Raw genomic sequence first — 15,080 nt, forward strand, 5'->3', positions numbered from 1 at the left:
TAATAATAATAATAATAATAATAATATAATAATAATAATAATAATAATAATAATAATAATAATAATAATAATAATAATAATAATAATAATAATAATAATAATAATAATAATAATAATAATGATAAATTTGAAGCTTTCAGAATCAAAATTGATGGTTCAGATTTTTAAACATGAAATTCAAATAACAATTTTCTTTTTGTTGAAATCTTTGGAATTAAACTTGGCTAATTCAAAGGCTTGGCAATTCTAACGATACGAAAGCAGTGTCTATAATGTTTATCACAAAGTTCTTACTTCCGTAAACCTGTGATAATGGTAACACTGCTTCACAGATCCAGGAATGAAAATATATCCACTATTACTCTACAAGTGTTCGTATTCTTCCTTTAATAAATATTATACATAAAGTCTTCATTTCTCGACTTGATCCGTCGGTTAGATTGTTTATTAACAGGTCTTTATAAAATCTTGTAATTCACCTTGACGCGTTTTTATTCACAATAATTTTGCTGTAAAAAATTCAAAATATGCAGATTTTTAGCATCATATTCTTTTCTGAATATTTTATTTGCATCGAATGACCTCTGCCATGGTTATAAAGAAAATTCTTTTCGTGGTCACATCAATCATTTAATGCTACGTCAGATGACAAATTCATTATTAAATCAACATAAAGCACAAATTTAAATTCCAGTACATATTTCAGTCGAAATTAAAAAGGGAGCTCAGGTAAAAGTTTGCCAATCAGTTTATCCTTCAACAACAACAAGTATCGATTTTTGAAGTGATTCGCGAATCAACTAATTCCTTATTCTGATCGCACTGAAGCTAATATGAAAGTTCAGTTATTAGTTGTAAAGTTTCTAATGTGACTGATATATATCACAGTCTACTGCTATGCATGCAAACATATTTTCAATGTATATATAAATTCAGCTAATATTCTCTTAATATATTAATTCTAAATTATTATATATATTAATTACAAATGTATTATATGTAAGGATATTGCACCTAAATATGGTAAATTCAGGAGAGTTATACTTGTGACGTGACTGAAATACATAATTTCATAGTTTGCATATAATATTTGCTTGTATGTATTCATGGATCATAAAAGTGAACAGAAAAAAAAAAGTTGCAATTTCAATATAAAGTGAGTATTATTAATCAGAAAATTGGAACATGTAAAATCATTATTTGAAGTCCCTATCTTCCTTAAGATGAGAAATTTTGAAGTAATTCTGATAAATTTGATATTTTCATCATTTCAATTGAGTCAATTTTCGAAGGATGAATATTCAAGCATTGTGGAAGTCACTAATTTGCTTTTGCTTTTTAAATCAAAACTTTTGAGATGCTATAAGATGTCATTTGCAGTATGACCACATTCTAAAAGAAGAAAGGAAAGAAGCGTCAAATTAATTTGTTTATTATGTGTTTGGAAAATAGTATATTAAATGAAGTTAAGTAGAGTAGCAGAAGAAGTATTATCGTAGTCCTGAAGTACCCATCTCTCTTCGGATTCTTTTTAATAAGCATCACTTCAACATGGACACTACTGATTCTTTCTCCTTTTAAGGATAATATTGCACAAGGATAGATCAATTCCGGATCTTATCAAAATTTCTTATTCTATTCATGAATCGCTAATGTAAACATGATGGTTAATAAAAACAGGTTAGCCATGGATTTACAACTTGTTTTCGTTTACTTATCAGATTTTCATAATATTCTTGACGTAGCATTAGTACAATTACGGTACTCACAAGGCTTTTTTTTCAGTGAAGTATCATCAAAGTTAATGTAGGGTAGCTGAAAACAATGTTTTGCATTCCCACCTCTTCAAAAAGAAAATACTGCGACCACAAATAACATGAGATCAATTTTTAACAATTATATTTGAACCTAGTTTCATTTAGCAGAAGAGACAAAGGTAAAATGAAGGATTGTGCTTATCAAGGGATGATAAGCTGTTTAGATAAACTACTATCGCTGATCATGTGAGATGATGGGTTATCAAAAAATCAGTCACAGTGTTGGGATTTGTTCTGATAAACAAGATTTATCTGATTTATTGCTTTCAAGCTTCTGATTCGAGTATTCGAGTCATCTTATGAGCATTCTATAATCCCTATTATTCTGGAACCAAATTATGTCGTTTTCAATTCCAGACAATGTAGGTAATTGAGGTGGCATCAAATCTATTCTTCAAACAAGTAAGCAGGACTAAAGTATCATTTATCAACTATAAAGCGAGCGAGTGCTTGCTTGCAGCTTGCAGGTATGATAGCTTTTGTTGGATTTTGGAAAAAAATTCATTTGCACATATCAGAATGTTCAAGAATTTATTAAATTCAACCATAAAGTTGAAACCTTTCCAAAAATGTATGCCATTGAACGCATAGCACGATTAATATGGCTTAGAGACTTTATTATATTATCTCTGCGTTGGAAAGCCAGCAATGACAGTATCTTCGAAATGGTTGGAAAACGAATTGATATCCTATTAAACCAATAATGTAACGAGCTGGGGGCGTGCCTCACTTAGCTACAGATACTCTTGAGTAAATCATCATTAACTTCAAATATCTTCCATTGCCCGGGGATCTTGCATCAAAGGATCAGAGGATCTTAAAGGTTTTGATAAGGAAGGGAGTGGATACTGTACGTCTGTTCAATGCGAGGAATTTTTATAGAAATCTTGGCAAAGTTAATTATAGAACAAAATAGATTATAATACTTATTTTCATTCTCTTTTTACCCTCCCATCATCTATTGAATTATTTGAACTTTTCCATCTGATATAATGAAAGAGAAACTGCTTGCTTGCTTCATTTCTTTGACAAAATTTTAAATTTCAGTAATGTTGTCACTATGAATCATTAAGAATCATTGATCAATCCTATCTCTCATTCAAAAAAATATTGAAGCCTTGGCAGGAAGTTAGGAAAATTAAAATCCTGCTAAATTTCAGATTTTGTTTTGTTTTCACTTTTTGAGTTCAGTACATACCATTGGGTTGTTAAGCAAATTTTAAATGAGCAGGTGTGAGTAGCAAGACGGTTTGAATTTCATTGATATTCAATTTGTGTAAGATTATTGTTCTACATTTATCCAAATCTATTCAAATTTTAGATCGCAGTCGAAATGACTCTAAATCCTAATAATTTATCACTAGGTGGACTCGGTCCTAGCAGTATAGAGCAAATTCTACGACTCAGACAGGAGCGTAACCAACGAATACCGAAATGTGCCCGTTGTCGGAATCATGGCATTGTTTCGGCATTGAAAGGTGAAGAAGTGATAATGTTAATAATGATCAAAAAATATCAACAAATAGTTCAGATTTGCAAAATCTAGCGCTAGTTTATGGATTCACAAAATGACGTTAATAAGTAGTTTTCAGAAGTTCATGGTCTGGAATTCTTAAAAATCAGACTTTTCATAAAGATTTTAAAGGTTTTTAGATAAATTCCCGCAATGCTGAATTCTGCGATAAATCCAGTACGATTGTTTTAATAATCAAATTAATAATTTGTCGAAATCTTGATTTGTTTTACCATATTTAGCAACCTAAATTTTGTTGTTTAGAATGAAATATTAGAATTAGTAAAATTGGCTGGTCATAAGATGTTTTGGGAAATTCTAAGTCACACTAGCGTTCATAAGCTGTTTGTAGGACACAAGCGTTACTGCAAATGGAAAGATTGTCTGTGCGCAAAATGTACGTTAATTGCGGAACGGCAGAGAGTGATGGCGGCACAAGTCGCGCTACGGCGACAGCAAAGTCAGGATGAGAAAGAAGCTAAAGATTTAGAAATATTGTTGGGCGTTGAAAGAGGTTTGTTTCTTTTCAACCATTTTCGTTCATTATGTTTTGTATTGCTTTTATTGAATTAGTTGCTGCTTTCAGCATTAAACATTACTATGAGGTTGGTTTTTTTGCGAAATTTATATACTTTTTATTTATATACTTTCTATTTTTATCTTTTTATATGCTTTTTATTTTGCATCATTTATTTTAGCTGGAAAATTATTAAAATTTATGCGACAAGGTGAAACAACCGGCAGCGATAATAAAAGTGAAAATATGCTTGGTGGTGGTCTGTCACTTGAGGAAGGTTACTTGTCGTAATTTCTGAATTTTATCCCAATGCTAAAACTGTTGTTCAGTGGGATGAACTAAGGAATACTAGTTTACTTGAAATACTCTTTTTCCATACTTCCTATAACACAGTAAGTTGTCTCTAACGGTGACTTTCATTTCTTACGAAATTGAAATACTAAACGAGCTGCTTTTAATCTGCTCTAAAATACTACAATCGATTAACTTTTAAATGCTTTACTTGCCGTTTTGAACGTTGTAATAGATCTGTGTAATATTTCTGCATTGCTATCTGAACACTTTATCATTGCTGACAATATTGAACTACGAGATCATTGCACTTCTTTCTCTTTTTATAGTGAATCTCCAGGCTATCCTCTTGTTTTTTGTGTTCGAATCATTAAACACAGTTGTCAATAGGCGTTAAAGGGCAGTGTAACGAGTGCAGATATTAATAGTTCTCTGTTATTTTACTGTCTCTCTTTCAACGAACTAGCTGTGAAAGTAAATATACTACAATGGACATCGTACTTCAATGACCGTTCTCTAAAGAGAACCATATCAGATTACATTTTCACCATTTGCCAATATAATTCGAGCAAATCAGCCAAACAAGCCAAAACTACACCATATGCATTTTTTGACTTACCATAGAGCAGTTGGATAAGAAGAATGAATTAAACTTGATGGACATGAGGCTCAAATAAATGTTTTGGCCTCCTGGGCCAAAACAAATTAAGTAGGCGAAAGGACACTACGTTTTATTACTCGATTCCCAATTACACGAATGCAAATACAGTCAAGTACTGTCATTTGCTGCAGAAGAATGATGTCCAAATAAGCAAACAAGATGAGGATGAGCAAACGAACACAATTTGTGACCTATAGGCATGTAAGCTATTTTATGTACATTACCCGATCAGATTACAACTTGTCATGACCAACAAATAGAAATCAAAGTTTGCTGGGCAAACAATTAAGGCAATAGTAACCAGTGGCATAAGCTAAAAAGTTCCAAGTTAATCATCGTACGTAATCTATGTTATCACAATGATATACATATAATCAGCATATCTTTAGCCTTATTCAATTAATGGAATATCAATTAATTACTTCTGAACTGATTTGTCAACCGTGTGCACGTTGTTTCATTCAGAGAAGAATATGTTACCTAGACAGAACTTTAATTAATAATAGTATTGCTTACTTTATTGTGAAGCATGAATCATTATAAATATAGTATCTCATTGTAGTATCTCGTTTAGTATCTCATTTATGCTTTCCCCTTAGTCTCGATTGCTTTTCGGTTTCATTTTTAGTGACTCTTCAATGTCATTTTCTTTTAAGGAATAAGAATGAATATTGGGGTCATTATTTTACTTTATTCTTTACTTCACGTATACGTCATAGCGCTTATTTTCGGTGGCGGCAAAATTTTCTCACTAAACCATAAGCTTGCCAGAAAGATGACGTTTAATGAGCTCATAAGGATTAACGTTAATCGAAAACATATTAGCACCGCAACTGCCAAAAGGTCAGACTGAATGACTCTCTGCTAAAGGTCATCAAAGAATCAAGTCAACAGTCAAAACACAATTAATTGCTTATACGTATTCCAGCAGAAATTATCCACAGAAGGATTATCCTTGAATCACGAAAAAGAATTATAGACAGATGCCCTCTTATTCCATCATTCTTCTCGGAAATGGCGCAATACTTAATTATTATTTCAACTACATCCTGACTACAATCGAGACTACATCCTAACATGCTTTGATTTGAAGATTTGCAGAATCATCATGCATTTGCCTATAAGCTTCAAATTTATCTTAGAAGTGTAATAATTCTTGATTGTGGACATGCCATTAACAATTACGAATAGATTTCATCTTTGTAACCAGTTATTCAAGATTATCAGTAATACATTAGTTCTTCCACTTTAACTTCAAAATAATACTATGTACTAATATTGAAATCAGTTTCAAGATTTTAAAATTCTGGGATTCTAGATGACAGAACGAAATCGCCGCAATTAAACGACTTACCATCAACTTCATTAATAAGACCAAAGATATCTTCACCAAATCCAACTACAAATCAGGAATACTTCACTTTTCCACCCACAATTCCACATCGACGATCTAGAAATAATAACACAGCGGACCCGGAAAACAATAAGGTTTAATCGAATTTCAATCTATGGAACTTTTTAGAAAGTAAAGTACGATACTCTTCAACAGGTTTTTGAAGCGAAGAATATCCATAAAATTAATTCTTAACAATACTACTTTATAGTCCCGCTCGCCATTTGACGTGACAGAATCTATGGAATCTCAACAGCCGATTTGGTCCGCGCAATGGTCAAATCCATTAAATTTTTGCACATTTCAGCCGTTGGCACCTCTACCATATCGACCACAGCATTTTGGACAAGGTAAAGACCCAAATATTTTGGATCTGTCCATATTTGATTTCTCTTCAATAAGTATGGAGAACAAAGAATTGCAGGATAGAGGACACTCACATAAATAATGAGAATAATATTAATGAAGCAGTTTTAATGATAACATAAGAGTCCCAGAATTCTCACAAGGAATGTACCGTTTTTCAATATGGTTCCTTACTAATCTTCGACTATTAAATCAAAATCCCAGCAATTAAGCTCTAAAGTCCTAATTCGAGTCATCCAACATGCATGTTTTGACCAAAGTAATAATCATAACAGTAATGTAAATGAAATCAACGGCCATAACGTGTTTTTCTTCAGCTGTTTTCCCATTCGGCGTTGGTTGTTATCCCATCAATCCAACCATGCTGTACGCAAAATCTTCATTTTCCAGTATGCCAGAAGGTGATCAATGCATATCTATCCATTCGTCACAACTTCTTCCTTGATCAATATCAGTTCCTCGAACTCAGAACTCTCCCTCCACATTGATCAGTTCCCAATTGTCCACTTACCTTCTGGATTCCTTTTCTTTAAATATGAAGGAAATAACTGTTTAAACTCAATTATTTACAGGTGCTGTTCCACAGATAGCACATCCATGTGATAGCAGCACATCCCAAACCGCTACACAGTTCTCTTACAATTCGCTTGCACCATTGCCACCAGTACAAGCAAATCCTTTGGATTATCGACAGCATGTCAAAACTTCCAGCTCAAATGAAGACCTTCTTGATGAATGAAATCAGCAGCTATTAATAAATTTACTTCAACACCATAAAGTACCATACAGAGCTAAAGAATGTGTAACACTGCTGCAACAGACTAGGAAATCATTTCAGACTATACTGGGTTTTATAAAATAAAAGGAAATACTCTCTTCAAAAACTATGTAGGAAACATAGATTTGTTCTGTAATAAGAACCTTGTACATAATTATTTGCAATAGTAGAAACAATGGAAATACTACAGTAACACGGTTAGAACACGTCTAAATCAGTTATAAATATTGTAAGCTCACCTGTCAAAAAATTGAAAAAAAGGAAAATTCCGATTCTTCGCATTAATGCAACTGCATAGGGAACAGTCTCATAATTTTATCAATTGACAAGATTTCATTTCGCAAAAATCTGGATAAAGAAGTGAAATACCCGGACTCAATGATATCACATCTGAATATGTGCATAAAAGAAGCAGCAGTTGTACTGTCTTGATTTAGAATTAATCTTAAATGCCGTGCTCGATGATTCCATGAAATATTTCACAGATCTGCAGATTTTATGCCGCTGATATATCTTTGCGGCCCGATTACCAAGTCGCCATTTCTTTCTCATATTCGTCTTCTTCAAAAAACGGCTTATCGATCGAGCTATAAAAAGATATTGCAGCGAAACGAGGATACCGATCAGTACTTAAGAATGCAGTCAATGCTTAGGAAACCACCCACAGCTACTGCTTGGAACTTCAGCGGTATGCATGATTAGGTGAAAAATCGTTCCTTGAAATTTCTCTCATAGAAAATCAAGTGTAACACACAGGACTGATTCAGGAATGCGGTGCTGAAAAGCTTGAACTCACTTAATCATTACAATACCACAAAAGATGCAATCACCAGCAACAGTATCATTAATTTCATTGCGTACATGTTCCAGCTCTTCTTGAAATTCTGTAACACATGAAGCTCCATTATTGAAACAACTTTAAATAGGGCCTTTTAATGAAAATGTTTAAAAAAAAGTCAAAATTCTTGAACTGTCCAATACAAATACATCTACCGTTCATTTTCTTCGGCGTCCAATTTGAACATGTCAATTTTTCTAACTGCTTCTGCAGTACTCTCTCCTTCTCAACCAAATTGTTATATATTTCGTGTTCTTGCTGCAAAAGTAATTTTTCTGCATTCGATTTGAAACAATGTTGAATACCATCATAACATTAAATTCGTCTCATTAACTGAAAACCTATTCTGCTAAATGTTAGTTAAGTAATCACCACAAAATGTTTATTGGAAGATCCTTAAAGCATTTAAAACAGACTAGGAACATAATACCGAAAGCAGTATCATTCTTCATTAAAGGATAATCAAAATTATGATGAGTTCTTATAAATATTTCAAGCTTATAAAAGTTTCGTAAATTACATGTAATTTGTACCAGAGTCCAGTGAGATTTCAGCTCCGATTCTAAGCAATCCTTATGGAAGAAATGTCGGCAAGTAAATGTATAAAACGGTCGAGTCATCGCAGGTTCCGAGCATGAGGCGCATTGATCGTTTGCACGGATTACGATGAACCGGAAAGGAATTGAAGTTCAACATTAAAAAAAAAAAATACCATAAAGTTTGCATGGAATTTAGCGGTTTTAGGGATTCAAGTTTTAGAAACACACTTATTTTTTGTTTTTTCCATACTGCTGCGGATTCGCTGTGCCATTTCTGTTGCATTCCTCATTTCCGACTGAAGCTGCTAAAAAAAATGTAACATGTGCAAATAAAGTACATATTAATTTAGTTCTAACACACAATGGAAAAAAGAAAAAATTTTTGTCGTTTAAATCGTTAGAAATAGTTTAACCTTGATTTTCCCAGAATGCTCTTTTAAGCATTCACATAATGGCCCTTTAAAATATTCGATAGTTGTGAATTCTGGGAAGAATGGTAATAAGTCCTGCAAACAAAGAAGTTTGTAAAATCGAGATGATCCAGATAGTTTGAATTTTAAATTTAAGTAGAATAAGCTGCAATACGAACGCAAGTGAAACTAAAATGGGATTCGAAAGTGGAAAGTTGAAATAAAACCTGTATCTTGATGGTGTTATCAGATTCTTTCAGCAGGCTTACGCATGCCGCTATATCTTCCTGCTTCTCAATTACATGTCGTGCTGCAAAATCATCGTATGAGAAGGAAGTTTTATATAAAAAATCAATCAAGGGAAAACTGCCAAATTGAGAGAACCAGATATCGAGACCCATAAATAAAAGGAACAAAATGTTCATATGTTCATCCCCTGATCATAATTCATAGTGTGTGGATCAAAAATGCGGCGGGATGGAAAGTAAAACCACAATCACATCAAATTTAAATTTATTTTAATAAAACTAAAATCAAATATGAATCCAGGAATTTGAAATCTAGACACAATATACCTATTTGTAGCCAAACTTTTCGTCGCATCTCTGTCGAGAATTTAGGCTTCTCTAAACTAGGCAGCAAAAAGTCATACTCATTTTCATTAGGTTCCACCATTTGTTTTGCACAAGTTTTAGCCAATTCGACATCGATCTACAGAATGTGAAAACTATAATTCTCATTGATTTTTGTGAAATGTGAGAAGAATGGCTCAAAAACGGGAACCGTCAAGGCAAGAGAAACAGCTTCGTCGTATAGTTCGCAAACACAATACATAAAAACACAACATCGCTTCAGTGCTGAAATAAATGAAAATCAAAAGAACTAATAAATAAATTTTTAAAGTCTTAGGAAACAGAAATCTAGTCAGTTTAATATACCTTGCTTTTCGATACAAACTCTTAGGGCATATTCAACATCGTACGGAACTAAATTCCCGTCATAACCAAATTTTTCGAAATAATTCAATAGCTCTTCCGGCTTGAACCTAGAAGAAATCAGCATTTTTCGGTAGGTCTACAGTTTCAGCATGCAAGAATCAAAATAACATGACTTACTCAGCATAGAGTGTTATCATAAAATTATGCATTGCTCGGCTTGCCCAATTCTCGTTTATTACGAAACTGAGATATTTCAAAGCAGCAGTGACCTTAAATCAATTATTTTGAAGAAATCGGTAAAACGAAGATGATAAAATACAAAATTTCAGAATAACACAATTTATGCGTTTTAAGGTAAAAAGATTTCAGAATCCTTAATCAAAATTTACATACCATTTTCGTTTTTGATACATCTTGACAACGATACAATGCCGGCAACAAGCGATCCGACACAAGTGCCTCACCTTCCTCGATCCAAGCTGCTACTAGTTCGGTTGGTATTTTTTCGATTAACATTGGAGAATGCTTATAATAAAGCTCCAAAATGTGCTAGAAGACTCAAACTTTTGCAACAAAACGGATTATATGCATATGAATGTAAAATCTCGAAAAATCAAATTAGGAAAACAATGCTAAATATCTCAAAAGTCTGAAATGATAATTAGTTCGTAATAATTTGGGATGTCCTCTACTTATTTGTTACTAAAAAGCTATTATTACCTGTTTCCGTATCACCTCCAAAACTTTCTCATAGTCAGACTGCAGCAAGTAAACATTTACAACCGTAGCATAATCTGAAATCCATATGAAAATTTATTTTTGGCCAAAAACTTGAAATTCCTGGTAAATCGAAGCAACAAACCACCTTTTAGTTTTTGAGCGAGATAGAGCTGGATATCAAAATGCGCATGCGAAGTGATTAGACGATAGACTGCGTCACGATTTACTTCAACTGCTGCCTGAAATTTGACCGCTTTTTTTAAATTTCAAATGTCGATCTAAAATGCTTTATTTGCTCCACAGTTACCTGCAGCTTGTTCCAAGAACAACACTAACTAAAACAACAGAACGAGCAAGAAATAATTCAATTTGTTGCCGCATATTTTTGATTTGCTGGTCAATGGTTGTCTCTTCGCTTGGTAACTCTGTCCCTTCCAACTGCACTTGCTTTCCATTTCGACGTAATTCTGCAAATTCTGTCAATTGCACTTCTAATAACCAAAGAACCAAAGCATCTCGTCGTATCTTATCCTGAAAAATATATATTCATTCAATAGAGAAAATTCGGAAGCAAAAAGTTTTTCGAAAAATTAGATACATTTTCAATTTATAAATCGAATTTAACACCTCTACATTTGATAATGACTTCAATTTGAGCTCCAAGAAACGCTTTAGACCATTTCGCCGATCCTCCTTCGTTGACAAAAATTTGAGTAATGTAACTTCAAAAGGATCGATTGATTCCGCAAGAACTTCCGCTGCAGCTGTGAAACTAAAACTTTATGCTATTTTTCATAACTTTTAAAATGAAACTGTTGGAAACGTAATTTTCTGTACATCCATTGTATAAATTAATGAAAGCGAAAGGAAGTAAATATGCATCTAAATAACCAAAGACTAAATTATACTTTTTTTCGGCGATGTATTTTTCGGCTTCTTTCTTAATAACTAGCTGATGTGGTGCTGGATTACTCAATTTATTTGTGATAGCACGTGCTTTGCCATAGTCACCACGTTCCAAATAGATCTGCCAAATGTCTCTAGGAAGGAAGAGAATTTTACATTCAGCCAGATGCTAAAAAATAAGAACTATCACTGTTCGAATCACATTTATGGAGAAGCAAAATACCTAAATTCCTCATTTGGCCGGTATTTCCACACAGTTACATCAGTGTATACCCAAATCATTTCTGATACAGTATCACGGCACATTCCTTTTACTTGACCAGAATCCTGAAAACAACATAGGAATGTAAAACTAAATTACGGCATTACACACAAGTATTTTTCTTTTTAACTAAAAACACCTAACTAACCGTTCCAATGGTATCATCAAAAGTTAGTTTCTGATTGAGTAATGAAATAGCTTCAATATGATTACTATACAACAGCAGAACGTTATATTCGGTTAATGCAACATCCAAAGGATAACTGTAACGTCCATCCATTAATTGATGTCTGAAATCCTTCATTGAAAATTTGTTGCAAGCTACATCAAAATTAGCATTTTTAATGCAGATTTTATTACATTACTTTGTTCAACATGAGAAAAGTTTCCGGGTGATTTTCCTAAATGATTAAGGAGAGAAGATTTACCATTATTCTACATTATTTTCAACAAATCATTTTTAAGTTCCTTAAATTCTATCTTACATAACTATCTGAAAGAGACAACTTACTGTATATGTGATTCTTCAACAATCATATCATATGCTTCTGAAACGGTCAAATCTATTCGTCCCAATGTGTAGCCATCAGCACCAACCCAACAAAATATAGTAGGTAGTTCATTACTCAATTTTGGGTAAACCACAAAAGCGCTGGGCAAATTGCGTTGTCCATCATCCATAGAATGAAAACGAAGTGGTGCTAAAAAGTTCGACACAAAATTTGCTAAGTCAATAGCATTTAATAACAGGAGATTAGGACTGAAATGGTTCAGTAATTCAGTAAATATTACTAGTTACACTCCATTAATGCTACTTGAAATGGAGAAATATGAATCGTGCAATAGGTCAATTTGTCTCAAAAAATTGAGAAGATAAATATTCAAAATAACCTTTTGATGTAAATAAAGGCTGTAAGACAGCGGGACTATGTTCAGCAAACGCAGAGCTCCAAATTGTGCTTACAACTGGCTGTACACCAGTAACATCATGCTTCGTATTGGTTTGTCCGCTCAAACAATACAGTCTTCCAGGAAGACACACAAAGACAGCCCACCTGGAAAAGCATAAAATTGCGTTCAAATTTCAATTTCATTTGAAAACACACCAATTTTCTCGTGTTTCTTAAGAAATGTTTCATTATTATCAAGAAAGACGAAATCAGAATTGGAACAAATGACTTCGTAAATCTAAATCAATATCCTAGTTTGTCCTAATCTAAATTAATTAAGGAAATCTGAAAAAAAAGTGGAGAAGAAAAATAATCCCAAATAAAAGCGAAAAAAATTCGATGAGAAAATTACTTTGCTTTTTGATTTTCGTCCTCACATTGACACATTTCAATTCCGGTCACAGACAAATCTTTTACTCCGCTTAAATTACTGGTCAGTTCACGAACATAGGCAACTGTTCCACTTGTAATGACAGATGATTCAAAGAGAGAACCTATATTTGAAACTTTCTGGGCAATGTCAAACTTTTGGCGACAAATAGTTAATGCATTAAAAGCTGTTTGGAAATTCACCAAAATTTATAGAAATGGCAAAAGTGACAGTTTTTTCTTAAAAACTTTAAAAAACTGATAAATCTATTGTCCATAAAAAATTTTGAGGCATTTTCAAACACTATTTGATAAGCTACTTCTTCTAATCAAAAGACATTTGTTTTGAATCAATAATTTAACTGGTCCTAATTAAATTTCATAAAATTACCCTTCGTGGTACCCAGAACGATGAAACCTGTTTCGTTATCGGTCGAAATTTCCATATTCCAACCTACGGAACTTACCACATGTCCCTAGAAAATCATTCGTACAATATTTTCAGGAGATTTGAAATATCTTTTTTACAAAACACAACATTAAAATTATAGAGTTTTCTTATCGAATTTCTCTAGAACATTTATATACCCTACCAAAATCAATTTCGTGTAGTATAAGAATACTTTACTTTCAATTTTCTTAACTGTTTCGCTGAATCATGCTTCAAATTCAAGTAAAAATTATCGGCACCAGTTGTACTTATGATTGCATGACGACCATTAGGACTAAGATGAACATAAGCAATACGATCGTGCATTAATAATGGCAAAACAACATCTGCAACACAGCTTAATCTAGTAAACATTTTCACCGACAATTCAAAAAACTACTGAACTCATTTAGAAAAACCGGAATTTGATAAGTTCATAAAATTTAGTTATTGATAACAAAAGGATAGTTTCCTATAAAACGGAAAACTGCTTTTAACTGTATTGGTTGTGCTTCAAAGATTTCGCTCACACTTCCACGATGCAACAGAGAAGAACATCCCAAACTGTACCACTAATCTCAGATAATTATATAAATTAGACGTTAAAGATTTGAATATTAAACCAATCAAAATCCACTGTCTCAAATTTCGAAAGAAAAAATAAGTGGATAAGAAATTACTCATTTCTAGAATGTTGCTAAAATCAATTGCGATAATCTTACCAATTTGTCTACTAGTATTTTGAAGTGGATAATGAAGAAGTTGCCGTGCAGCGATCACCAGCAACATTTCACCATTACTTGAACACAAGTGAGTGATTTGACCCTTCGGTCTAAAACTTAATTATTTTATATCAAATCCCAAAAAGAAAAATCTGGGAAGGTAATTTACTTCAGAAAGATGACAGATAAGTATTACTCACCGGAAATCGATTACTTTCTTGATAAATATCGCACTGCTCGGCGTACTTGGGCTCTCCATCTGAGTAATTTTCAGGTCATAAGAATCGAATTACTCAATTTTCTTGTGTGCCAATGTACACCAATACAGACATATAGTGTTGAAGCATAAATGAAACGTATATCAGTACTCGAAGTTATCGATCAGCACTTGTATTTCAGAGTTGAGAATTACAAAAAATGCACAGCAGATTAGGAAAGAACCACATGTTGTGATCGCAGGGGAGGATGAAAGTAAAAACTACAACGGGTGAAGGAGAAACAAAGAAGGAACAACATGTTTTAGTAACAAGTTGTCCAGTGGTTGCCCACGAAGGTAATTTGCAACAGGAGAGGTCGAAGGTTAACTTCATGGAGGCATAATCATCGTACAGTTTATCTGCGGCACACTCACACTGCTATGTGAAAGCGTTCTTTAGACAT

General features: G+C 33.1%; 2 protein-coding genes across 2 annotated transcripts; one reads left to right on the plus strand and one right to left on the minus strand.

Annotated features, from left to right (window-relative positions):
* Window positions 1-2,216: 2,216 nt before the first annotated feature.
* LOAG_04415 (hypothetical protein) lies at window positions 2,217-7,724 on the plus strand. The gene is made up of 8 exons (XM_020446589.1): window positions 2,217-2,284; window positions 3,139-3,295; window positions 3,683-3,844; window positions 4,029-4,124; window positions 6,118-6,287; window positions 6,404-6,542; window positions 6,876-6,959; window positions 7,131-7,724. Exons 2-8 carry the CDS (start codon window positions 3,151-3,153, stop codon window positions 7,295-7,297), a joined length of 963 nt encoding a protein of 320 aa, XP_020303096.1. The 5' UTR covers window positions 2,217-2,284; window positions 3,139-3,150; the 3' UTR covers window positions 7,298-7,724.
* A 1,198-nt stretch (window positions 7,725-8,922) lies between these two features.
* Window positions 8,923-14,679, minus strand: LOAG_04416 (hypothetical protein; the record flags this gene model as incomplete). Its single annotated transcript, XM_003139953.1, has 22 exons — window positions 8,923-9,018; window positions 9,127-9,219; window positions 9,351-9,433; window positions 9,699-9,834; window positions 9,907-9,980; window positions 10,062-10,168; window positions 10,239-10,330; window positions 10,455-10,610; window positions 10,782-10,855; window positions 10,924-11,020; window positions 11,118-11,312; window positions 11,409-11,553; window positions 11,690-11,821; window positions 11,911-12,014; window positions 12,098-12,239; window positions 12,461-12,650; window positions 12,841-13,004; window positions 13,252-13,393; window positions 13,660-13,744; window positions 13,897-14,045; window positions 14,421-14,530; window positions 14,621-14,679. The coding sequence occupies 22 exons, from the start codon at window positions 14,677-14,679 to the stop codon at window positions 8,923-8,925; spliced, it is 2,625 nt and encodes an 874-aa protein (XP_003140001.1).
* Between the last annotated feature and the right edge of the window lie 401 nt (window positions 14,680-15,080).

This window comes from Loa loa (genome assembly GCF_000183805.2).
Source record: "Loa loa unplaced genomic scaffold supercont3.86, whole genome shotgun sequence".
NCBI classification, from domain to species: domain Eukaryota; kingdom Metazoa; phylum Nematoda; class Chromadorea; order Rhabditida; family Onchocercidae; genus Loa; species Loa loa.

What these genes read in the sequence shown, in the direction of transcription:
- LOAG_04415 (XM_020446589.1), top strand. Translation starts at nt 3,151, where the DNA reads ATGACTCTAAATCCTAATAATTTATCACTAGGTGGACTCGGTCCTAGC. An exon ending in CATTGTTTCGGCATTGAAAG is followed by an intron (nt 3,296 to 3,682) that starts GTGAAGAAGTGA and finishes AGCTGTTTGTAG; the next exon opens with GACACAAGCGTTACTGCAAA. An exon ending in CGGACCCGGAAAACAATAAG is followed by an intron (nt 6,288 to 6,403) that starts GTTTAATCGAAT and finishes ACTACTTTATAG; the next exon opens with TCCCGCTCGCCATTTGACGT.